The sequence below is a fragment of the Ahaetulla prasina genome, chromosome 2 (assembly GCF_028640845.1).
Source record: "Ahaetulla prasina isolate Xishuangbanna chromosome 2, ASM2864084v1, whole genome shotgun sequence".
NCBI classification, from domain to species: Eukaryota; Metazoa; Chordata; class Lepidosauria; order Squamata; family Colubridae; genus Ahaetulla; species Ahaetulla prasina.
In genome coordinates, this window is record NC_080540.1 from 276,974,210 (window position 1) to 276,999,438 (window position 25,229).

Consider the following 25,229-nt stretch of genomic DNA (forward strand, 5'->3'; position numbering starts at 1 on the left):
AAGCCCAAAATTTCAAGCCTGGTGGCATAAGGGATTCTACTGTGGGTAGAGGAGTGGAGTACTCATCTCATGAAATATCTCTGTACCCACTCAATCATGATAATGTCTGATATACAGTGTGGATTCCAGGCAGACAAGCTGTATTCAAGAATTGGTCTGGCAAAGGTTTTGTATGCTCTAGTTAACAATTCAATGTTACTGGAGAAGAAGCTTCACAAAATAAGGTTAACAATTCTTAAAGCCTTTTTGGCAATGCTGTTTCAGTTACAATGCAGTAAACCATGGCTTGCCTGACCGACTCAAGGTCGACTCAGCCTTCCATCCTTCTAGGGTTGGTAAAATGAGGACCCAGATTGTTGAGGGCCATATGGTGACTCTATAAACCGCTTAGAGAGGGCTATAAAGCACTATATATAGTGGTATATAAATCTAAGTGCTATTGCTTAATTATTTTTAAGCAATTAATTAATTAATTAATTAAATTCCATAATTTGTTGCATAAAATGCAGTTGGCTGAATTCATAGCAGTCTTTCAATGGTTGAAGGCCTGTCACAGGAAAAAGGGCATTGATTTATTATATGAAGAACCTGAAGCAGGTGGAAGTTGATCAGAGAGAGATTCAAATTGGAAATAAGGAGGAATTTCCTGATATTAAGAACATTAGTCAGTGGAACAGCTTGCCTCCTGGAGTTGTGGATGTTCCATTGCTGGAGGTTTCCAAGAAAAGATTGGACATCCATTTGTCGAGGCTGGTATAAGGACTCCTGCCTTGGGCAAAGGGTTGGACAAGATGATCTCCAAGGTCCCTTCCAGCCCTACGATTCTATGATTCTACAAACTGTAATGAATGGTGTAAGAGCATACAACTATGTACAAAAAGAATATTTTGGCTTAGCTTACTATGTGAATCTCATCACTGTCTTGCTGGATTATATACAGTGTTTATCACAGAAATGGAGAACCTGTGGCACTGTACATTACTATACAAGGAAGCCTTGAAAAATCTACATTTCCATGAGACTGGTAAGCAGAAGAATGGAATTCAAAAGAATACTGTGATAGGTAGCCAGGTGCTGCTAAAACTCATTGCCCGCTTAAGAATCTGTAGACTTCAAGTTTGAACAAGGCTTCTTGTCAAGGCCAGAAATTGGCTAAAGATATTTCATAAGTTGCTTGGCTAAAATTATATCATAGTCAAGAAACTACTCACATATATTTAGGGCATTTTAGCTTTGGGTACAGCTTTAATAATAGCAAAGGATGGGCAAGCCAATTAATGCCAATTTGTATAAAGCCAAAAAGCTAGCATACTGTGCATCAATTTGTCATAAGTATCTTATCCATGCAGACTTTCCATTAAACACACACATGCACATGCTACTACAGATAGAATATCAACCACAAATATACACAGGCCATCATAATCCCTCCCATTGTTATGTCAGCCGTAATGTAAGCAGGCATGTTACTAAAATAATCTTCCAACTTTGCTTCACTGCATTCGTGTCTCACATACAGAGTTGCTGATATGATATCTCCAGAGCTGGCTGTTCTGGTCTCATTTTTTTCTTCTAATGAAAAACAAATAATATAAGGGCTCATTGAAGTTTCCAGAGGCTAAGCCCATTCAAATGAAACCAAAGCGCTGTTTAATTTTTTTTCCCCATGGAAAGAAATTTTACACAGTTTTATTTCAAGCAACAGCATGAAATCCAATAACTTCCTTATTGTTCTGTTTGGTTTTTGTTGTTTCTTTAAGAGCTGTTAGTTTTGTGGTTGAGTAGTCTTCAACTTACAACCTACAGTTGAGCTCAAAAATTCTGTTGCAAAGTGAGAAAGTTCTTAAGTGAGTTTAACCCCATTTTATGATTTTTCTTGCCACAGTTGTTAAGTGAATCACTGCAGCTGTTAAGTTAGTAACACGTTTGTCAAGTGAACCTGGCTTCCCCATTGACTTTGAATTGTCAGAAGGATGCAAAAGGTAATCACAAGATTCTGGGTCACTGTAACAACCATCATAAATATGAATCACTTGCCAATTGTCTGAATTTTGATTAAATGACTATGAGGCTGCTGCAACAGTCATAAGTGGGAACAATGGTCATAAGTTTAGAATTTAGAATAACAGAGTTCAAAGGGACCTTGGAGGTCTTCTAGTCCAACCCCCTCCTTAGGCAGGAAACCCTTCACCACTTCAGACAAATGGTTATCCAACATCTTCTTAAAAACTTCCAGTGTTGGAGCATTTACAACCTGGAGGCAAGTTGTGCCACTGATTAATTGTTCTAATTTTCAGGAAATTTCTCCTTAGTTCTAAGTTGCTTCTCTTCTTGATTCGTTTCCATCCATTGCTTCTTCTCCTGCCCTCAGGTGCTTTGGAGAATAATTTGACTCCCTCTTCTTTGTGGCAGTCCCTGAGATATTGGAACATTGCTATCATGTCACCCCTAGTCCTTCTTTTTATTAAACTAGACATACCCAGTTTCTGCAACCGTTCTTCATATGTTTTAGCCTTTAGTCCCCTAATTATCTTGTTGCTCTTCTCTGCACTCTTTCTAGAGTCTGCACGTCTTTTTTACATCGTGGCAACCAAAATTGACTGCTGTATTCAAAGTGTGGCTTTACCAAGGCATTATAAAGTGGTATTAACACTTCACATGATCTTGATTCTATCCCTCCATTTATGCAGCCTAGGACTGTGTTGGCTTTTTCCCCCCTGTGTCATTATAACTTTGAGCGGTCACTAAGCAAACTGTTGTAAATTGAGGGCTATCTGTATGTTATTGTCTTTATTGTATTGGACAAGTCAATGACAGTGATAATCTTGCCAATACAGACAGACAGATATCTTGATGCTTGGACTGAAATCTATAGCGCCGTTATTGTAACATGCTCTTCTCCAATCTCTTTGATTGACCTGGTAGAGTAATGAAGATGTATACCAATGGATGGATTTAAAATGATCAAAGGATCATTCAGTAGACTTTGACCCATGGTGATATTTAAAAATGGTAGAGTTGTTGAAACAAGAGTTCTGGTAGCTAAGCAACTGTCATGTAGAATATATTGCTGCTTGATAAAGTGGCTTTAAGGAGTGAAGCAAAACTGATTGGGAAGAGCAATTTAGAGCCTTGGAGATCTGCCAGGTCAATTCTTTTGTTTACAAGCCTTGGAGCTTAATCCAAGACAGAGGCCTTGCCTTCCATCCCTGTAAAACAATTACAGTAATGTATAGTGTAAACTGTAAAGCTTTAACTATCCAAAACAACATAAACTGGAAACCTCCAATGTGAGTTCAAAGTGGACCCTTGATATGGATCGTCCTCAATTTACAAGAGTTCATTTACTGACAGTTCAAAGTTACAACAGCACTGGTAAAAGTGACTTATGATCATTTTTCAGTTATGACCCTTGTGGCATCCCTATGAGCATGTGATCAAAATTCCAATGCCTAGCAACTGATCCATATTTATGACACTTGCAGTGTGCCAAAGTCATGTGATCGGCTTTTGCAAGCTTTTGATAAGCAGTCAATGGGGAAGCCAGATTCACTTAACAACTGTGGCAAGAAATATAATAAAAGGGGGCAAAAGTCACTTAAAAATCTCTCTCTTAACAACACAAATGTTGTGCTCAATTGTGGTCATAATTTGAGGACTACATGCATGGGATTTCCTGTGGAGGTAATGGTGGGAGTTGTACTTATTTTCACTAGTTGACTAATCACTAATCAACGCTGGATACTGAGAGAACATTTTGCATTGTGTGGCAAAGGAAACACCTGAAGTGTCTGATATAGATAGAATAGAATAGAATAGAATTTTATTGGCCAAGTGTGATTGGACACACAAGGAATTTGTCTTGGTGCATATGCTCTCAGTGTACATAAAAGAAAAGATACGTACATCAAGGTACAACATTTACAACACAATTGATGGTCAATATATCAATATAAATCATAAGGATTGCCAGCAACAAGTTATAGTCATACAGTCATAAGTGGAAAGAGATTGGTGATGGGAACTATGAAACGATTAATAGTAGTGCAGATTCAGTAAATAGTTTGACAGTGTTGAGGGAATTATTTGTTTAGCAGAGTGATGGCCTTCGGAAAAATCTGTTCTTGTGTCTAGTTGTTCTGGTGTGCAGTGCTCTATAGCGTCGTTTTGAGGGTAGGAGTTGAAACAGTTTATGTCCAGGATGCGAGGGGTCTGTAAATATTTTCACGGCCCTCTTCTTGATTCGTGCAGTATACAGGTCCTCAATGGAAGGCAAGTTGGTAGCAATTATTTTTTCTGCAGTTCTAATTATCCTCTGAAGTCTGTGTTTTCTTGTTGGGTTGCAGAACCGAACCAGACAGTTATAGAGGTGCAAATGACAGACTCAATAATTCCTCTGTAGAACTGGATCAGCAGCTCCTTGGGCAGTTTGAGCTTACTGAGTTGGCGCAGAAAGAACATTCTTTGTTGTCCTTTTTTAATGATGTTTTGATGTTAGCTGTCCATTTGAGATCTTGCGATATGATAGAACCTAGAAATTTAAAGGTTTCTACTGTTGATACTGTGTTGTCTAGTATTGTGAGAGGTGGAAGTATGGAAGGTTTCTCCTAAAGTCTACCACCATTTCTACGGTTTTGAGTGTGTTCAGTTCCAGATTGTTTTGGTTGCACCACAAGGCTAGTCGTTCGACCTCTCATCTATATGCGGATTCGTCATTGTCTCGAATGAGACCAATCACTGTTGTGTCATCTGCGAACTTCAGTAGCTTAACAGATGGATCATTGGAGATGCAGTCATTGGTATACAGAGAGAAGTGGGGAGAGCACACAGCCTTGGGGGGGCCCTGTGCTAATTGTACAGGTATTTGATGTGATCTTGCTTAGCTTCACCTGCTGCTTCCTGTTTGTTAGGAAGCTTGTGATCCACTTACAAGTCTGTTCCGGTACCTGTAGCTGGTTTAGCTTAGTTAGAAGAATGTCTGGAATGATGGTATTGAATGCTGAACTAAAGTCTACAAAAAGGACCCTTGCATAGGTCTTTGGAGACTCAAGATGTTGTAGGATGTAGTGCAGAGCCATATTAACAGCATCATCTGTTGATCTATTTGCTCGGTATGCAAATTGCAAGGGGTCTAACAGCGGATCCGTGATGGTTTTCAGGTAGGAAAGCACTAGCCTTTCAAAGGTTTTCATGACTACAGATGTTAAAGCAACTGGTCTGTAGTCATTCAGTTCCTTGATGGTGGGCTTCTTTGGCACTGGGATGATGGTAGAGCGTTTGAAGCAAGAAGGAACATAACACATCTCTAGTGATTTATTGAAAATATGGGTGAAGATGGGGGCCAATTGGTCAGCACAGACTTTTAAGCAAGAAGGAGTTATCTTGTCTGGGCCTGGAGCTTTTCCTGGCTTTTGTCTGTGAAATAGGTCCTGCACTTCCTTTTCTGTGATCACTAGGGTTGTGAACCCAATGAAATGGGGTCAGTTGTAGGAGGCTTGGCTGTTGTTGGTGTGTCTGAGATGGGGTTGTGGAGATAGGTGGCTGTAGTTTCCTTTCAAACCTGCAGTAAAAGTCATTCTGGCCATCTGCCAGTTGTTGATTACCTTCAGCCTGCGTAGGATGTGTGCCATAGCCTGAGATATTTTCAAGAGTTTTCCACTTGTTTGCTGGTTCATTTGCTGAAAACTGATTCTTTAGCTTTTCAGAGTAGCTTCTTTTGCTGCTCTGATCTCCTTGTTAGTGCATTTCTGGCCTGATTGTACAGCATTTTATCACCTTTTCTGTAGGCTTCCTCTTTGGAATGTCGTAGCTGCTTAAGTTTAGGTGTAAACCAAGGTTTGTTGTTACTGTATATTCGCAAGTTCCTTGTAGGTACACATAGATCTTCACAGAAGCTGACATATGATGTTACAGTATCTGTGAGTTCATCCAGGTCTGCAGAGGTATCTTTAAAAATATTCCAATCAGTGCAGTCAAAACATGCCTGTAGCTTTAATTTTGATTCCTCCGTCCAGGTCTTCACTGATTTAATTATTGGTTTTGTGGCTTTAAGTCTTTGCCTGTAAGCAGGTACAAGGTGAATCATGCAATGATCAGAGTGTCCTACAGCTGCACGTGGTAAAGACCGATAAGCATCTTTTAGTGTTGTGTAGCAATGGTCTAGAGTATTCTTGCCTCTGGTGGGACAATTGACATGCTGAAAGTATTTTGGTAGCTCTTTCCTTAAGTTTGCCTTGTTTAGATCTCCCAAAACAATGGCCAGTGAATCAGGGTGTTTGGCTTCAGCCTCCATGATTTGGTCAGCTAGAGTTCGTAATGCCTTGTTTACACAGGCTTGTGGTGGGACATAAACAGCAATTAGAAGAAATGAGGAAAATTCATGAGGCAAATAGTAAGGTTTGCAGTTGATAATTAAAGTCTCTAAATTGTTGTCACAGAATTTGTAAATTATTTTAAAAACTTGACACCAGTTTCTATTAATATATAGGCATAAGCCTCCTCCTTTCTTTTTACCAGATGTTTCTGGAATCCTGTCTGATCGTTCAATCTGAAACCCTGGAATGTTCAGGCTGCTATTTTCAATTGATTCATTTAACCAGGTTTCAGAGAAGCATAGGACTGCTGAATTGCAAAAATCAGAATAGTATTTGTTTAAGAGGAGTATTTCATCCATCTTATTTGCAAGTGAGCGTATATTTGTTAGGAAAATTGAAGGCAGAGGAGTTTTAATGCGATTTCTTAGCCTGATTAAGATCCCAGATCGTTTACCTCTCTTCTTTCTCTTCCATTGTTTGGTTTTTTTAGTAGTCCATGGCTCCGTGGGAATTGCCTCCTCCTGTGTTAGAATCTCCTCCGTGTTTGTAAAGACAGGCGGGGGTGAGATCAAAGAAAGCTGCTCCTTAAAGAAATGTTCCTTAATTTTTAGCAGATGGTCTCGTGAGTAGGAAATCCGTAGTGAGTCACAGAGAACAATTAGAAATAAAGAAACAATTAGAGAGCATTTCACCGAGGCAGCCTTCGTCAGCGCCATCTTGGCTAATAAAGAAAAGATACCTTCTTTATCTTTAAAGGCTGCAAGGGGAGAGCTCAGGGATCGTGGGAATAGAGAAGAGCTCAGGGATTTTGGCAAAAGATCTCTTTCCCTGCCTTTCCCCAAACCAGCAGCCTGCCTTTCGAGGGGAGAGCTCAGGGATTGTGGAAAAAGAGCTCTTTCCGTGTCTTTCCCCAATCCAGCAGACTGCCTTGAGAGGGGAGAGCTAAAAGATCGTAGCAAAACAGCTCTTTCCCTGCCTTTCCCCAACCCAGCAGCCTGCTTCTTGGTTGCAAGAAGCAATTGAAATCAGAGGATGGTCTCATCAAGCTTGAGACGAGGGGTGCTATTTAGCAGGTTCTGACAGGTTCTGGAGAACCGGTAGCAGAAATTTTGAGTAGTTCAGGGAACTGGCAAACACCATTTCTGGCTGGCTCCAGAGTAGGGTGAGAATGGAGATTTTGCAATATCCTCTCACCAGGAGTGGGGAGGGAATGGGGATTTTGCAGTATCCTTCCCCTGGAGTGTGGTGAGAATGGGGATTTTCCAGTATCCTTCCCCCGCCACGCCCACCAAGCCATGCCCACAGAACCGGTAGTAAAAATAATTGAATTCCATCACTGCTTGAGACCCACCCCCTCTTTGGTTGGGCATTAGCTTGGAATGTTCAGAGATTAATTAAATCAATTGTGACTTAGTTGCATGGCATCCAAAGCATGTCATGCTAATTTATTTATTTATTTATTTATTTATTTATTTATTTATTTATTTATTTATTTATTTAATCACATTTTTATACCGCCCTATCTCCCGAGGGACTCAGGGCGGTTTACAGCCTGATAAAAAACACGAACATAAATACAAGATAAAACACCAATTAAAAAACTTATTGAACTAGGCCGAATATTAAAAATTACAATAAAAATAATAAAACCCTGTTAAAACCAATTTAAAATTTAAAATTCTAATTCAGTCCTGCGCAGATAAATAGATGTGTCTTAAGCTCGCAGTGACTTTTCCGTGACTACTTTTCCGTGACTACTTTTCCATGACTACTGTACATGAATAAAGAGCACATGTGATATCATATGAGAGATTACTCATATTTTAATTTTTTTTTTAAAAAACCCTTAGAATGAGAACATATTAAATGATGAATGCTATGATTGGAGGGTCTCTCTAACACAGTGGTCTCCAACCTTGGCAACTTGAAGCCTGGAGGACTTCAACTCCCAGAATGCCCCAGCCAGCTCCCAGAATTCTGGGAGTTGAAGTCCTCCAGGCTTAAAGTTGCCAAGGTTGGAGACCCTTGCTCTAAAGGCAATTTTCATGAAAGTGCAGTGACATAGGACACCGAACGTAATCAAGAGAAATCATGACTCACAGTAAAATCTGAATTGCGACGTAGATTTAAAAAATATACTGCAAGGCAGTACAGACCTGTACTGTAGGTCTTCCTGAAATTCAGCCAGGCCAGTGAAACTAAAGGCATGCATGATCTTACACTGTTTATAAGAATTTGGTTGAATTATTTTCTGCCTGCCCTATTAATATGGTTGAAACAATGGATTGTCCATATGTAGCTATATAACCAGAAGAAGCGGGTTAGTTTTTCTTCATAGAAGTACACTGGACATCAGTAACCATAATCCCCATATAGACGCGAGAGAGAGGGAGAGGGAAGGAGGGAGAGGGAGAGGGAGAGGGAAGCTGCGACAGGTTCCAGTATAGTTAAGAATCGGTTATTGCAGTGGTGATGGAATAAAATCTCCATCTGAGGCTAATGTAATTATGCAAAATGTGATTCCCCATTTCTCCTCTATTGCTCCTTTATGAATCTTTCCATTGCTCAGTGACACACGTTGCATTGGTCCCTGAGCTATTGAATTTTGGTTTCCTGAATTTCCACAGCAGCATTCCATTTCACTGCTGCATGGTTAACCCTATTACTTTATCTCCTAGGTTCAGTTATTCATTAAATATTCTGTCAAATGGAATGCTTCCAACCACCCAGGGATATTTCAATGTGTTACTAGTTCTCGAGTAGAGAAAGTGCTCTGCTTGTGTTATGGTTTTGTGTAAGTAAAGCATATGTAAAACAAATGGTATATACAGAAAGGTAGTTGAGAGCTAAATTACTTCCAGCCATGACCTTGATTAAGATCTTAATTTAAAATTATTTGAGTCTAGCCTATGCTTTGTTGTGGAACTATGATAGGATTTAATGATGGGAATTTAGATTCAAGAACCTAATGGAAGATCTTGCCTTATAGAATCTTATACAACTTTTTTTTTATTTAATGGAAGCGGAGGAAAGGGAGTTGGCCAATGAAGGATAAAACAGACACACATGTTTCTCAGTCAGCTTGCCACTGAACTAGCACAGTGACAATCTAGAACATTAGGGTCCAAAATTCTCTTTGTCTTTGAAATAATTTAATTCAACAAATTAAAAAAAAAGAAATGAACCAGTGGGGGGAAAATGCAAAAATTTTTTCCTGGACAGCACTGATTAATTGACTGATATTTTGTATTATGCCATTTTGTCCAGCCTGAAACTGAGAAATTTGCAATCACCATCCAATTTAAAAGTCTTTTCCAAGTCATCTGTTCAAATTCAGTAATCCATCCTTCCTTCCTTCCTTCCTTCCTTCCTTCCTTCCTTCCTTCCTTCCTTCCTTCCTTCTTTCCTTCCTTCCTTCTTCCTTCCTTCCCCCCTCCCTCCCTCCCTACCAGAACAGTTTTGGAGAGAGGGAAGAAAATGTTAAAAAGAGAACAAAGACAAAGGAAGTGATAGAAATGGAATTGGTGGCCATATTTCATGCGGAGCCTAAGGAATACCCTGAGATAATGAAAATTCTCACAGCATATGTTCTACAACTATAATTTCTTAGGATTGCAAGTCAAGCTTTTAATACTGCTAATGTAACCATAGTTGTCTCCATAGGCAACTCTAGAAAACCCAACATAGATCAGATGATACCAAATCAATATGCCATTACAACCCCAGCCTTCTTCCAAGGGTCTGATTGAATTGAATACTTTATTTGGTCAAGTGTGATTAGACACACAAGGAATTTGTCTCCAATGTGAAAGCTCTCACTGTACATACAAAGCAACAGAGTAATGACCATCCTCATCATACCAATAAGATGATTTCCATCTATAATAGCTTTTCACTGCTATAGCAGAACCCCTAAGCATAATCTTTGAAAAATCTTTCAGGACCAGCTCCCTACCCAACCTATGGTCACTAGCCATAGTCATCTCTATCTTCAAAAAGGGAGGCCCCAGCCTAGTTGAAAATTACAAACCAATCTCTTTATGTTGCATCACCTGCAAAGTCATGGAATCAATTATCCTCCACCTAGAAACAAACAACCTACTCTCTAATAAACAATCTGGTTTCAGAAAAAATTATCCTGTAATTTACAACTTCTACACTGCAAAAACATATGGACTACAAATCTTGATCAGGGCAAAGGAATAGATGCAATTTACATAGACTTCTGTAAAGCCTTTGATTCAGTGGTACATGACAAACTACTTCTAAGACTAAACTCCTATGGCATCTCCGGACCCCTCCATAATTGGATAACCGCATTCCTGTCAAACAGACAAATGGTCAAAATAGGGAGCACCCTATCAAATCCTGCACCTGTTAATAGCAGTGTCCCCCAAGGCAGCATTCTAGGACCAATATTCTTCATACTATACATAAATGATCTTTTTGATCATATTATAAGTAACTGTGTTCTCTTCGCCAATGATGTAAAACTATTTAACACCACCAATAATGCTGCTACCCTTCAAAAAGACCTTGACTTTGTGTTGGAATGGTCAAAAAATTGGCAACTCCAAATCTCAACCAACAAATGCTCTGTCTTACTCATGGGCAAAGGAACCAGAACACAAAATACAAACTGAGTGGACATGACCTTGTAGATGACTGTCACTCTGTCAAGGACCTTGGAGTACTCATATCAAATAATCTAAGTGCCAAAGCCCACTGTAACAACATCACCAAAAAGGCATTAAGGGTTGTAAACCTAATTTTGCATAGCTTCTTCTCTGGTAATATTACACTACTAACCAGAGCATACAAAACATTTGCTAGACCAATTCTAGAATACAGCTCATCTGTCTGGAACCCGCACTGCAAATAGGACATTAATACAATTGAACGTGTCCAGAAATATTTCACAAGAAGAGTCCTCTACTCCTCTGCTCGCAACAGAATATCTTATGCCACCAGACTTGAAATTTTGGGTTAGAAAATTTAGAACTATGCCGCCTTCGGTATGACTTAAGCATAGCTCATAAAATCATCTGCTACAATGTCCTACCTGTCAATGACTACTTCAGCTTCAGCCCCAACAATACACGAGCATACAATAGATACAAACTTAAGGTAAACTGCATCAAACTCGATTGCAGAAAATGTGACTTTAGCAACAGAGTGGTCAATGCCTGGACTGCACTACTGACTCTGTGGTTTCTTCCCCAAATCCCCAAAACATTAACCTTAGACTGTCTACTGTTGACCTCACCCCATCCCTAAAAGGTCTGTAAGGGGCGTGCATAAGTGCACCAGCGTGCCTACTGTCCCTGTCCTAATGTTCCCTTTAATTGTGTTCATTTTATGTATTCAATTCATGCTTATTCTTATATATATTATCTAATATGTACTTGATAAATAAATAAAATAAATAAAAAAATAATACCTTTCTTGGTCCAAATAAGTACAAGAAACAGAATCCTTGACTCTCAGTACTGTGTCTCATGCAGAGAACTAGTAAGGCTATGCAGAGTTCAAAAATAATTTGAAAAATAAAACAAGTCTCATGTCTAAATTAAATACAACCTGCTTTCCCTGCTGTTTATTAAAGCAGCCCACCATTTTCCAAGCTTCTGCTCAAGTCTGAAAGAAAAAAAGCAACTTTAACAGTTGCAATAACTTTAATAACTTAGCTCCTTAAAGCAACTGCACCTGTTTTCAAAAATGGCTGTCATGTTGCCTCCTTGATAAGATCCAAAAGGCATTTCCAAATCATATTCCAGTCCTGATGAGCTCTAGCAGCAAATGATCCCAGTTAGTCCTTATCTTCACCTCGTATGATGTTAAATATAAACAGCCAGCAAAGAGACTTATGGCAATTCTACTGGAGCAGAGACTGATTCATTCAAACAAGCCAAGTAGAGCAAGCGCTAAGACCCACCATACCGTGAACTTCTCACTGATAAGAGTGATTACTTGGCGGTCCTGGCACTGATAAGAGCTGTAGGTTTTTTTCACACTTGGCATGCAAATTCAGAATCTTCCTTCAAGTACATTTGTTTGTTTGTTTGTTTGTTTGTTTATTATTTGTCAAACATGTACAAGGTAGCAAGTATAATAGAATTTATTTATTAGAATAGAATAGAATTTATTGGCCAAGTGTGATTGGACACACAAGGAATTTGTTTTGGTGCATATGCTCTCAGTGTACATAAAAGAAAAAGAAACAAAAAACCTTCATCAAAGGTACAACATTTACAACACAAATGATGGTCATAGGTTGCAATTTAACCCTTAATGATAGCAACAAAAAGTTACAGTCATACAGTCATAAGTGGAAAGAGATTGGTGATGAAAACTATGAGAAGATTAATAGTAGTGCATATTTAGTAAATAGTGTGTCAGTGTTGAGGGAATTATTTGTTTAGCAGAGTGATGGCATTCGGGAAAAAACTGTTCTTGTGTCTAGTTGTTCTGGTGTGCAATGCTCTATAGCGTCGTTTTGATGGTAGGAGTTGAAACAGTTTATGTCCAGGATGTGAGGGATCTGTAAATATTTTCATGGCCCTCTTCTTGATTCATACAGTATACAGGTCCTCAATGGAAGGCATAATTGGTAGCAATTATTTTTTCTGCAGTTCTAATTATCCTCTGAAGTCTGTGTCTTTCTTGTTGGGTTGCAGAACCAAACCAGACAGTTATAGAGGTACAAATGACAGACTCAATAATTCCTCTGTAGAACTGGATCAGTAGCTCCTTGGGCAGTTTGAGCTTTCTGAGTTGGCACAGTATGAACATAAGCATAAAAAAAGGAAGTAAATACAGATAAATGGGGACAGTACGACAGGGACGATAGGCACGCTGGTGCGCTTATGCACGCCTCTCTTTATGGACCTCTTAGGAATGGAGTGAGGTCCATGGTAGACAGTTTAATGTTGAAGCTGTGGGGGTTTGAGGATATAAGAATGGAGTCAGGTAGAGCATTCCAGGGCGTTGGCCATTCTGTTGCTGAGTTATATTTTCTGCAATCGAGTTTAGAGCGGTTTACCTTGAGTTTTTATCAATTGTTTGCCCATGTATTATTGTGGCTGAAGCTGAAGAAATTGTTGACAGGTAAGATGCTGTAGCAGACAATTTTGTATACTATGCTTAGATCAAACTGCAGGCAGAGCAGTTCCAGATTGTCCAAGCCCAAAATTTCAAGCCTAGTGGCATAAGGGATTCTATTGTGAGCAGAGGAGTGGAGGACTCTTCTCATGAAATATCTCTGAACCCGCTCAATCATATTAATGTCCTATCGGACATACAGTGGGGATTCTAGGCAGATGAGCTGTATTCAAGAATTGGTCTGGCAAAGGTTTTGTATGCCCAGTTAACAATTCGATGTTACCAGAGAAGAAGCTTCACAAAACAAGTTTAACAACTCTTAAGGCTGTTTTAGCAATGCTGTTAGAGTGGGCTCTGGGGTTTAGATCATTTGAGATCTGTACTCCTAGGTCCTTGACAGAGTGAGAGTCATCTACAAGATTGCTTCTGCCTAACTTGTATTTGGTGTTCTTTTGTGCTTCACTTCCCTGTCCTTGAAAGGGGAATAGAGGATTTTTCTTGTCAGTTAAGAAGGTTATGAATCTCAAAGAGAGGAAAATATTTCAGTAAGCTCACCCTTACTTGATGTCCTTTGAGGCTGCCTGATGGCACATAAGGAAGACCTTTACTGCCAAATGTCAAGGAAGTACAACATCTCTTGGTGACTAGGCAGTTTTCATATTTCATTCAACCATTGATACATTTTGGGCTTATGCAGAAACTAACATTTCTTCTTCTTCTGTACCATTGTATAACACAGATTGCAAGATCTACAACTTAGACTCCCTCAAACGGGTTTCCTTTTCAGAATATTTATCTTTTATCCATTCCAGTCTCCATCTGCTTTTTTTTTTTTTACTTAACAGAGAAATAATGCAGGTGGCTGGCAAAACCTGTTTATTTGGAAGAAATAAATTCACTGTTTTCCCCAGTTCTGCAAACAGTGAATTCCAAGGTAATTAAAGTGGGTTTTTTTAATGATTTGAAAAAAGAAACAAACAGAACACTCATTCTTGTATTACATTTGGATTGACTAGAATTAAATTCTCATACTGTTTAACATTAAATTTGAAAGTGAAATGTCTATGGAAATTCTTAGTCATCCACGTCAGGGTTGTCCCAAAGGTGATTGTCCCAAAGATGTTTTGCTTCTTATCCAAGAAGCTTCTTCAGCTCTTGGGTATACAGAGCTGAAGAAGCTTCTTGGATAAGAAGCAAAACGTCTTCACAGAAAAACCAGAAAGTCCAGTTGCCTCTTGAAAAAGCACCTTTGAGAGTGAAATGTTACCTTTACCTTTATAATTTTCCCTTTGTTTAGAAAAGCACTGTTACTATGATTTCATTTTTAAAAAAAGGAATTAAAGAGTTCTTTTCCAAATTGTTGGTGTAGGAAGCAGTTTGTCTACCACCTATCATTGACCAATTTGATAAGTTGTGGAATATTTCTCTTCCTCAGCTATCAGGAAGTTGGTTTTTTTTTTAATACCATCTCCATGCATCTTTGCACATTACCAATTCACAATCATCTAAGGTTACCTATGGAGGATTAGAGATGGAACCAAGTCCAGATGTGAATGTGAAAATTCCTCCCCCCCATGCTTAAGTTCTTCTGGGAGAAGAAAGCTAGTTAAGGTGCACTGAAGCCCAGAATTATTGGGATTATTGGCTCAGCTCTTAGAGATGCCACAGCTGGAAAGCTTTCTTGCTTTTGTAGAAAGTTGGATCCCCAGCCCACTAACCAACTAAATAGTAAGATGGGTTATTTAAATCAGACAGGAGTTCTGTGTGTGAGTTAGACATAGATAAGAAAATGTCAAGGATCAAAACTGTGTTAGCACTGTTAAAGGCCAAGTGTTATGCTGCAACCTTTCAAAATACTGACAATACGCTATGTCTCAGCGTCCCTGGGGAACCTTTTTGAAACAGTAACTGAGCAAAAAAAGTTCAAAGACTCAAGAGAATCTAGTGCCATTCAGTTCTTGGGATTAGAGTAATGGGAATACTAACCTCATTAACATTTTTAAAAAAGAACTCAAAGCAAAGCAAATGTGGAACATTCCTTTCATTGAAGGGATATTGAATATCGCTGAAGCAACAGCAGGTTTTGTGTTTGAGTCATCCTTGTCTGATAGAGTGACAGAATATTAATCACGGCAATGTCAAAAGCAAGCACCTTCAGCTATTCATCATCACATCTTCCAGGAGAGGCAGAAAGCCAATACCAAAAATGCAGAATAGCTCTCCTCAACAGGGCGCTAAGCTCCAGTTCCCATCATCACCAAGCAGCAGAGCTTGTTGGCTTGAATGTTAGGCATTATACTGATTTGTATTCTAGCTCATTTGTATTCTAGCTCATTGGAGCTTGGTTGTGGAGGACACTGAGGGAAAATTATCAGTCCCATTAAATGAGAATGTAACCAAGCAAACCAAGAACACCAAGGTGCTCAAAAGACAAAATATATTTCTCTGAGAAAATGTAATTTTAAAAAAGGATGCAATTCAATGATTTTTCCTCCTACACAGATTTTTTTTCAAAGAAGACCTGAACTTTCTGAACTTCTGAATGTTTTAATTTTATGACAAACGTTTTTGTGTCAGTTAGGTGGTGCAACTTGAGGAAGTGTGCAAAAAAAAATTGATTGAAGATTGTGTACCATCAAGTCATTTTCGACTCCCAGTAACCACATAGATTGATTTTACAATAATTCAAATGAGCAAAATGAGCAAAAAGATTGCAAAGCCAGTATTAATTAATACAATCAACTTAATTTTTACATAACCATAACGTAAGAACTCATAATAACTTGTGATATCTTATGGTGTATGCATTTTATTGGCTGTTGTACTGGTGTATGTTAGCAGAAGGTGAGAAAAAAAATGGGGAGGGGAACGTCAGGTATGGTGTTAAGGTGCAACCTGTACTGTCTTGGTGGCAAATGAGCTGCCCTGGCTGCTAGCCATGGCTCTTGTGGAGCAGATGGAGGCAATATTCTTATTGGCCAACCTACTATATAGGTTTGGAGATCTTGAGCCTAAGGAGGGGGAGCCTCTGGAGGCAAGATTGTGGGAGAGAGTGGAGTGGGTGGGGAGAATGAGAGAGAAGGACAGATGCCACCACCTTATGCTCGTTTGTGTGCTTTGCTGTCATGTGGTAGCAGTCTGCCATAAACTCTGGGGAGGTTGGATGGTAAGGAGAAAGCTTGGGGGAAAGCGAAAGTAATTTCTGTATCTCCTCAAGATGCTGCTTCAAGGTCACACAGTTGGGAGAAACAGACAGCTGCATCATACCAGCCTAAGTTTGAAGTGTCCATTCTAAAGACATCTTGCTTGAACCTGGTTGGTCATTGAGGGGGTGGAAGTTGGTGATGGGAGGCAATTAAGGGAGGGAAAAGTTAAACTTAGAGATTTTGGCACACAATTGTCAGTTTTGGCTATGCATTACTGAAATACACATTACTTCTAATAAAATTATACCTTTCTCAACAAATGAAACCAAGGAGAATTTCTATTTAGAGGTTTAAGTGCTGGTAGGTCTAACAGTGTATTGGGGAATAAAACATTACCATGTTTCAATCAAGTGCAGGAAAGCAGAAGTTCAAGGAAGGCAGTGTAAATGAATATAGGTTTATTGTATGCTAATGCTCTCTACAAGAATCTGAATGGTCGAATGGACTAATGGTCCATTTGGTCAAAGCAAAGTGGCAGAAGATAAGAGTCAACGGAATACAAATTGGACTGGACTTGTATCTCTTGTGGGCATGAAGTGAGACTGATGATGCATTTGACCCAGGGGTGAAATCCAGCAGGTTCTGGAGAACTGGTAGTGGAAATTTTGAGTAGTATGGAGAACCAGCAAATACCACCTCTGGCTGGCCTCAGAGTGGGGTGGGAATGGAGATTTTGCAGTATCCTTCCCCTGCCATGCCCACCAAGCCACACCACACCACACCCACCAAGCTATGCCCACAGAACCGGTAGTAAAAATATTTGAATTTCACCAGTGATTTGACCCCTTCCTTAGGCTCAGCCTAGTCATTTCCTACATCTATGTTGCTTGAGGTCTCAAAAGAGATCGAGAGCTTTTGAAGAGACTGCATGGGAAACTGGGTCTGGAGAGAGACATCTGACCACTGGACTAATTCATTGGAGACTTCTCTATAAGAAGAGAAGTGAAGATTCAGCCACAGGATGTGCTTCACCCAAAACCAAAGACAGATGGGGACGGAGGGAGGCAGCTGCCTGCAGAACAATGCCTGAGAGGAGCCCCAGCCTGGAAGACCAGGAAGAAGATCCAGATCCCTGGAATGTCAATATAAAGGCATAGCTGAGAAAATCCAAAATCCTAGTGTGAAAAGCTTTAAGCAGACTTCAGACTAGCCCAGCCAATTCCCTTCCTAGCCTTCTCTCCTAGTGAAACACTGAAGGGGAAGGAGAAAGGGGGAACTGGGTGATTAAGCAATGGAACAAGTAGTGCCTAGTAAATAGCCTGAGGGGAAAAGTAGAAAAAATTAGAAATTGGAAAGTTTGGAAACACCGCTAAACAGTTTGGGTTTTTCGCTATTTATTCCTGTAAATACTATACATCTGTACATTGTAAAAGAAGTGAAAATGCCTCCGCCATCAATGTTTCTGGGAAACAACTGTTGTCCTTAAAGATAGATTCTCCCACTCAGTTATTAAAGAACCTTCAATCACGCTGTGAGAAAAATTCAGCAGTCAGTCATCTGAATTCAAGCACATCTCCCATTCTTACTCCCAGGCTCCAAATGCGTATTTTTAAAAGGTTCCTGAATTCAGGTTAATAATCACTTGTTCGGCAATCACTTTCAGGCTTCTGATGGCGCTGAACAAATAGTAGCTACCGTCTGTCTTTAGAATTCCAGTTGTTATCTTGTCCCTGTGGTCACCTGATCGCAATTTCCAGTGTGAAAGCAAAGTCTGTGGGGAAGCTGGCAGGAAGTCAGGTCATGTCAGGTCCTTGCGGGATGAAGGCAACCAGCACTGCCGGAATGGCCTTTGCTAAACTGCGGAATTATGCGATGTCGTGCTTTACGATTGTCTTGCTGAGGGGTGCTAATTCCAGTCCTAGTTGCCGTGTTAATTGAGAACTACCTGTACTCGGACCGAGGGTGTAGAACTTAGATCTGGTTGAAAGGCATTGTGCAGGATGGGATCTCCTACCGAAAATACTTGCCTCTGAATCTCTTTTCACAGCACTTCACCTGGAGGAGGGACACTCAGCAAGCAATCTCCACAGGCACACCTGTAAATCAGTGAATGAAGGCGTGTAAATGCTATAGACATGGAATAAATCGATCTGTCAATTACAGTGGTACAGTGGTAGAGAACCTTTGCCGAAGTTCCTTGGATTAATTTCTGCTTTAGATAAATGCTTTGAAATTTCTAAAGATCTCCTGGCAGTCGTGGCTTGTATTGAGCAAGATGTAGCAGTTGTCTGAACAGTACAAGGCAGCTTCCTACAAGCTTTTTAAAAGAAAAGTCAGAAATGATCTGACAGTGAATATAATTGCCACATCTCTCTCTGGAGGACTGAAATAAAAGCATGTGGGGAGTTTTGCTATAGAAATAAAGGAAGAGAAATTAATTTCTATAAAACAAGTTACTTTAAAAGCCAAAAATGTTCCATTTTAAAAAAAATTGACAGAGAAAGAGAGATAGTGGCAAAACGAATGCAAACAGACGTAAAAAGGGACCAAAATTCACGTTCCATATATTTCTGCGCTGATGACATAGTGAAAAAATAGGGCATAACATTTTACGGAAGACAACAGTGAACTTTTGGTTAAATTCCATCTTACGGCTTGAATCTTGAAAGGAAAGATGTTATAATAAAGACTCAGTGACTTATAAGTAGAAAAGGAAATTTAAAACACATACTTTTTATAAATCTTGTCCTGTGTTATCATTAAAAGCCACGCAATGCAAATATTTCCCTATTTTTTGAGGAAGGAGGAAGATCACATGTTTCTTAATTTTGCTAGATGTTTATTTAGCTGTACACAGAAAGTTAATATAAAATCCAGAGAGGCAGCGAGGTATAATAATTTATTTAGTTCTATCAATTTCTTTCAGCTGAGGTCCCTCCAGAGGTGGGTTTCAGCAGGTTCTGACCAATTCTGGAGAACCAGTAGCAGAAATTTTGAGTAGTTTGGAAAACCGGTAGTAAAAATTCTAACTGGCCCCGCCCCCATCTATTCTCTGCCTCCCAAGTCCCAGCTTATGGGGAAGAAATGGGGATTTTGCAGTAACTTTCCCCTGGAGTGGGTTGGGAATGGAGATTTTACAGTATCCTTCCCCTGCCACGCCCACCAAGCATGCCACGCCCACCAAGCCACACCCACAGAACCGGCAGTAAAAAAATTTGAAACCCATCATTGGGTCCCTCCCAACTCTGTTCTGTTCTGTGAAATTCTGGAAGTTGGAAGTTCACAGGTTTTTCAGGTGCTGGGGTTCAGAAACCCTGGATTATAGAATAGAATAGAACAGAATAGAATAGAATTTTTTATTGGCCAAGTGTGATTGGATACACAAGGAATTTGTCTTGGTGCATATGCTCTCAGTGTACATAAAAGAAAAGATACCTTCATCAAGGTACATTATAGGACTACTCATCTCACAACAGCAACTCTGGGTAGCTAACAGAAAATTAAAACTCGGTACACACACACATTCAGTCAAGGAAAACAATGATTACACATAATCTCCATCTCAGGGGGCCCATTAACCTCCCCACCCCAGGAAAACAAGTGTGTTTTTAAGGCTTTCTGAGAAAGCAAAATCAGCCCTGGATGGATCTCAGGGGGATGGTATTGCAGAGGACAGTTCAGGGTCATGTAGATCTCAGGGGCCATGGTGTTCAGAGGGCAGATGCTACAACAGAAAACACAGGCTTTCTAGTCCCTGCCAAATGACCTAGGAAACTTATGTGATGACTTTGGTCAAAGAAAGAGTGCCTGGCCCAGTCTATTCCCTGTGCTATTATTATGGGGGATAAACCAAATCAAACTGAGCTCCCCATATAAGCTGACTTAAACTTGGGAAGAAAAGACATGATATAAATCCAATAAATACTTACCCAAAAAACCATTTTTATCTCAGTCTTTTGTTTAACTACATGGCAACACTTAAATGAGCCACCAAATCTCAAAAATTGAAGCAAGGTTTAGATGTTTTTAGGATGGGAGACCACCAAGTCAAGGAAATGGGTTCATATAGTCGATGGGGAAGTAAAAAAGCTGTGATGAATCATTTCTGTTGCCAGAAAGTCCACATGCCTTACATTGAGGGAATGGACCTCACTCCATTTCTCAAACTAGAGATGTTCCAGAATATAGTCATTAAAATATATCGTGTTTCCCTGAAAATAAAATCCCGTCTTATATTTTTTTTAACCCCAAAATAATTTGGCTTTATTTTCGGGGAGGTCTTATTATTTTGGGGTGCGTGGAGCAAGATGGGGCTCCTCTTGCCCTCTTACCTGATTTCCAGTTCTGTCTCCCTAACCCTAACCAGAGGAAATGGTGAGGACCGGCTGCGCATGCATTTAAATATTTTTGGGAAGGGTTATTTTTGGGGAGGGCTTATTCTTTGGGGGGAAGGGGCTTATTTTAGCGCATGCACTCAAAAGCCCAATTGGGCTTATTATCTGGGGAGGTCTTATTTTTGGGGAAATACGGTAGGCAGTCCCTTACTGCTAGCTTCCAATTTAAAGATATCAGACATGAAGAAAAGGGATGAAGAGGGAAGGGAAGGGAAGGGATAGGCTGTTTTAGGCACTAGTTTTTTCAAGTTGAATAATAATTTACCCTAGACTTTGGGACCTTTTGGTCATAAATGGGACAGGACAGAAATGGTATGGGTGGAACGGGATGAGTTCTCACCAGTTCCAACTGGAATGAAAACTGTTTAATGAAGCAAAAAACCTGAGGAGCTTTTCCTTATATTAGAGCAGTTAGAATGGCTTTCCTTCTCTTTTCACTTTTCCGTAGTCTGCAGAAGTGTCTGCAGAGGGTGGAGGAGATTAAAAAAAAAATCCTACACCACCTCAAGAGTTGGGTCATAATAACAAGCCCACCCCTTTTATACATATGTGTGCTGTCTGCATAAAAAGGGCAGGACTTCACTTGTAATGCCGCACTTGCCCTTTTGCAGATTTTCTTCCATCTTCTTCCACTAGGCCCTATTGCTAGCCTGATCTATCAGTTGCGGTCAGGGAGCTGTAGCTTCTTGGTCACAAAATCCTGTTTTTGCATTGGCAGCATGAAGAATCTTTTTTTTTTTAAAGGAACAACATACATAATTGGAAGCAAACAAATGGATGGGCTTGTTGGCAAATCCACTTTCCCCAGATTAGCATCCTGCAACTAGGAGATTTATGGTCCAGAAGGGTTTATCTATAATTCAACATTTTACAATTGCTGGATAAAATTTGGAAGCACATTCAATCAGATGGTACAGTTTAATTTTTTGAGAGGGAATAAATGTTTTAATTATAACTAAAACTGGAAGCCCACTATAGGATTAAGCACACAGAGAAGCTGACTAGCAATTAGAAATTAGGATTTATACCATAATCTGATATAGAAACTCTTTCCGCTCTTAACTGTTTTCAAATGTTCATATGTTCTCTTACCTCCCTATGATCCAGTCAAGACTATTAAGAGCAATTCGAAATCAAGTCCAACCTCTTGGATTTTATCCCCATTCTTTTCTTTATCACAACTCTTTCTACTTTTGGAGTAATACAGTTAGTCAACTCAATTTACGACCACAATTGAGCTCAACGTTTCTGTTAGTAAATGAAACAGTTGTTAAGTGAATTTTGCCCCATGTTAAGTGAACCCCTGCCATTATTAAGTTAGTAACATGGATCGTTAAGTGAATCTGAATCCTCCATTGCTTGTTGAAAAGTCGCATCGGCGATGAAATCCAAATTTTTTTATTACCGGTTCTGTGGGTGTGGCTTGGTGGGTTTGGCAGGGGAAGGATACTGCAAAATCTTCATTCCCACCTCACTCCAGGGGAAGGATACTGAAAAATTCCCATTCCCTCGCCCACTCTGGGGCCATCCACAGGTGGTATTTGCCGGTTCTCTGAACTGCTCAAAATTTCCGCTACCGGTTCTCCAGAACCTGTCAGAACCTGCTGGATTTCACCCCTGGCTCACATGATTTTGGGACTCTGCAACCATCATAAATATGGGTCAGTTGACAAGCTTCTGAAATTTTGATCACGTGACCATGGGGATGTTGCAATGGTCGTAAATGTGAAAAACGGGTCATAAGTCCCTTTTTTTAGTGCCATTGTAACTTTGACAGGTAACTAAATGTACTGTTGTAAGTCGAGGACAACCTGTAAATACTAAGTATCTAACCTTTTTGGTCTGGTCTCTTTGTTCAGAAAAACATGATTAGTCAAGCATATCAATGACATCTCATACCCTCTTTGTTTAATTTATATCTGGAAACCAGAAGATATTTGTGAATTTTAGGGTTTAGAATATAGCTGTTCTAAGTTTCTGAGAGCATTCAACTATGTGGGTAGTTGCTACACAGCGTGGTCTCTGTTTTCCTGACTGAAATACTTAATGAGGGCCATTATGAGGATTGAGGCATGCAGAGACTGGAAATTATAAGGAACAATAAACAACTGTTCTTTTGCCACCAAAAAAGCACTTTCCCCCAGAGGGAAAATACCAGGGGTGAAATCTACTTACCTTGCTTACCAGTTCGGAAGTGCATGCTCAGAAGGTAAAAAACCAGGAAGTAACGATACCCGGGCAAGTGGGCGGAGCTTCACTCCGCCATTGCTACCGGATTGCCCAACCACCAACCACAGGTGCTACTGGATTGCTAGATCCGGTTAGAACAGGGAGCATTTCACCCCTGAAAAATACTATATCTAGATCACTGAGATCATTAAAAGGAATATTTCTTTACAATCTGTTATTCAAGAAAGATATTGTTTGTTTGCATCCTGCCTTTATTATTTTTACAAATAATGTAACTAAAGACTGGGAACATATCCAACACATACCTTCCTCCTTCTATCTTCCCCACAACAACCACCCTGAGAGGTGGGTTGGACTGAGAAAGACTGATTGGCTCAAGGTCACCAGGTGGCTAAGGCGAGACCAGAATATATGGACTCTTGCTTTCAGCCTGATGTTTTATGACATTATATTCTTTCCTGTGAACTTTCTCTTGCGGGCAATATTAAATGAAGAAGATATTAGGCATGCAATGTAATTCACTTTTATGCACTGAAAGGTGAATTTTCTGCTTTAACTTTTCTACTCTATCTCTTGACTCAATTCTATTATCATTATTATTTTATTTGGGACCAATTTTGAGAAATTTGTATATAAAGTAGTAAATAAAAGGCTTATTGGGTGTGAGAAGGAAATGTAGTGGTTTGCATATTTGTGCCATGCTCTAGAGTTCTCTGAAAAGTATATTTGGAAATTCCAGTGTGGTTTTGTCTCCATCATCCTCCAGCACAACCAAAGATTGCAACTTTTTGGCTCCGTTTTAGATTTTCTGCAGCTTGCTAAGTAATCCAAACCAAAGAATGATTCATTTAATTCATGACTAATGGACAACTAGCCAAGACATACTTCATTCATTCTTGTTTTCTTTGCCTTTAAGAATAAACAAAACTCATTTCCTCATATTTCTTATCTTAAGTTATGTCAACATAAAATTGCAGTTATTTTTAATAACTCTGCAACTGTATAAAGATTCATTTTTGTGAATGTGTTTTGTATTCAATTTTGTCCAGTATAGGTATGTTTGAAAGTAACTGTATTTATGCTGAAAATTAATTTCATTCCACTTAAATATTAATGAAAGTTGATGTTAGCTTTATACCAGAATAACAGAGTTGGAAAGTTAGAGGTCTTCTAGTCCAGGGGTCTCCAACCTTGTCAACTTTAAGACTTGTGGACTTCAACTCCCAGAATTCCTCAGCCAGCTTTGCTAGTCCAACCCCCTACTCAAGCAGGAGACCCTACACCCTTCCGAACAAGTGACTATCTAGTCTCTTCTTAAAACCTCCAGTGGTGGAGCATCCACAACATTTGAAGGCAAGCCGTTCCACTTCTTTGTGGCAGCCCCTCAAATATTGGAACACTGCTATCATGTTACCCCTAGTCTTTCTTTTCACTAGACTAGACATATCCAATTTAGCAGAATTAAAAGATGAGAATAGAAGAGGTATAAATGGATAGCAGCTGATGTTTTTGATTTTTTTTCTTATAGAGTCCAGGAATTTGCTATGCTTGATAATAATGATTACGTGTTTTCTTTCCAGAGCTCTCCCTGCCATGATGCAGTGGGTCCAGGCTCAGACACCAGGTGAAAGTGGTATCAACATTGTCACCGCAGACTTTGTAGAACTCGGCGAGTTTATCAGCACAATCATAAAACTCAACTACGGCTTGGGTGAAGGTGAAGCTGATACAACCTGATAGTACCGTAATGTCTCCAACATGCGCCACAGTTGAACTTTTTTTCCAGTTGTGTTAGGTTAGGTTGTAATCTTGTAACCACAGATTTTGCAAGCACATGCTGAACATTATCATTTTCTTTTGAAAGTGTCGAGGAATTGCAAAACAGAATAGGCAAAAAGGGGACATTTTTACAAGGTGTAATAATTTCCTGACATTGATGCAACTGTATTTCTTGAAACCCAGTCAGGATTCATTATTTAAGTTATCACAATTCAGAAAGCCATTAATAAATATTCTGCCAGCAACCAATGTGCTTTTGGCCATACGTATGATCATTGCTAAGCTTAATTCATAACTGGCAGCCA

The 25,229-nt window shown here is 39.6% G+C and overlaps 1 protein-coding gene across 1 annotated transcript in view; it reads left to right on the plus strand.

The window, feature by feature from the left end:
- PLCXD3 (phosphatidylinositol specific phospholipase C X domain containing 3) overlaps positions 1 to 24,882 on the plus strand; it is a 117,216-nt gene extending 92,334 nt beyond the window's left edge. The window contains exon 3 of the mRNA XM_058173433.1: positions 24,726 to 24,882. Coding sequence (XP_058029416.1) covers positions 24,726 to 24,882 — 157 coding nt within the window. The remainder of the gene's footprint in view (positions 1 to 24,725) is intronic.
- The last annotated feature ends 347 nt before the right edge of the window (positions 24,883 to 25,229 follow it).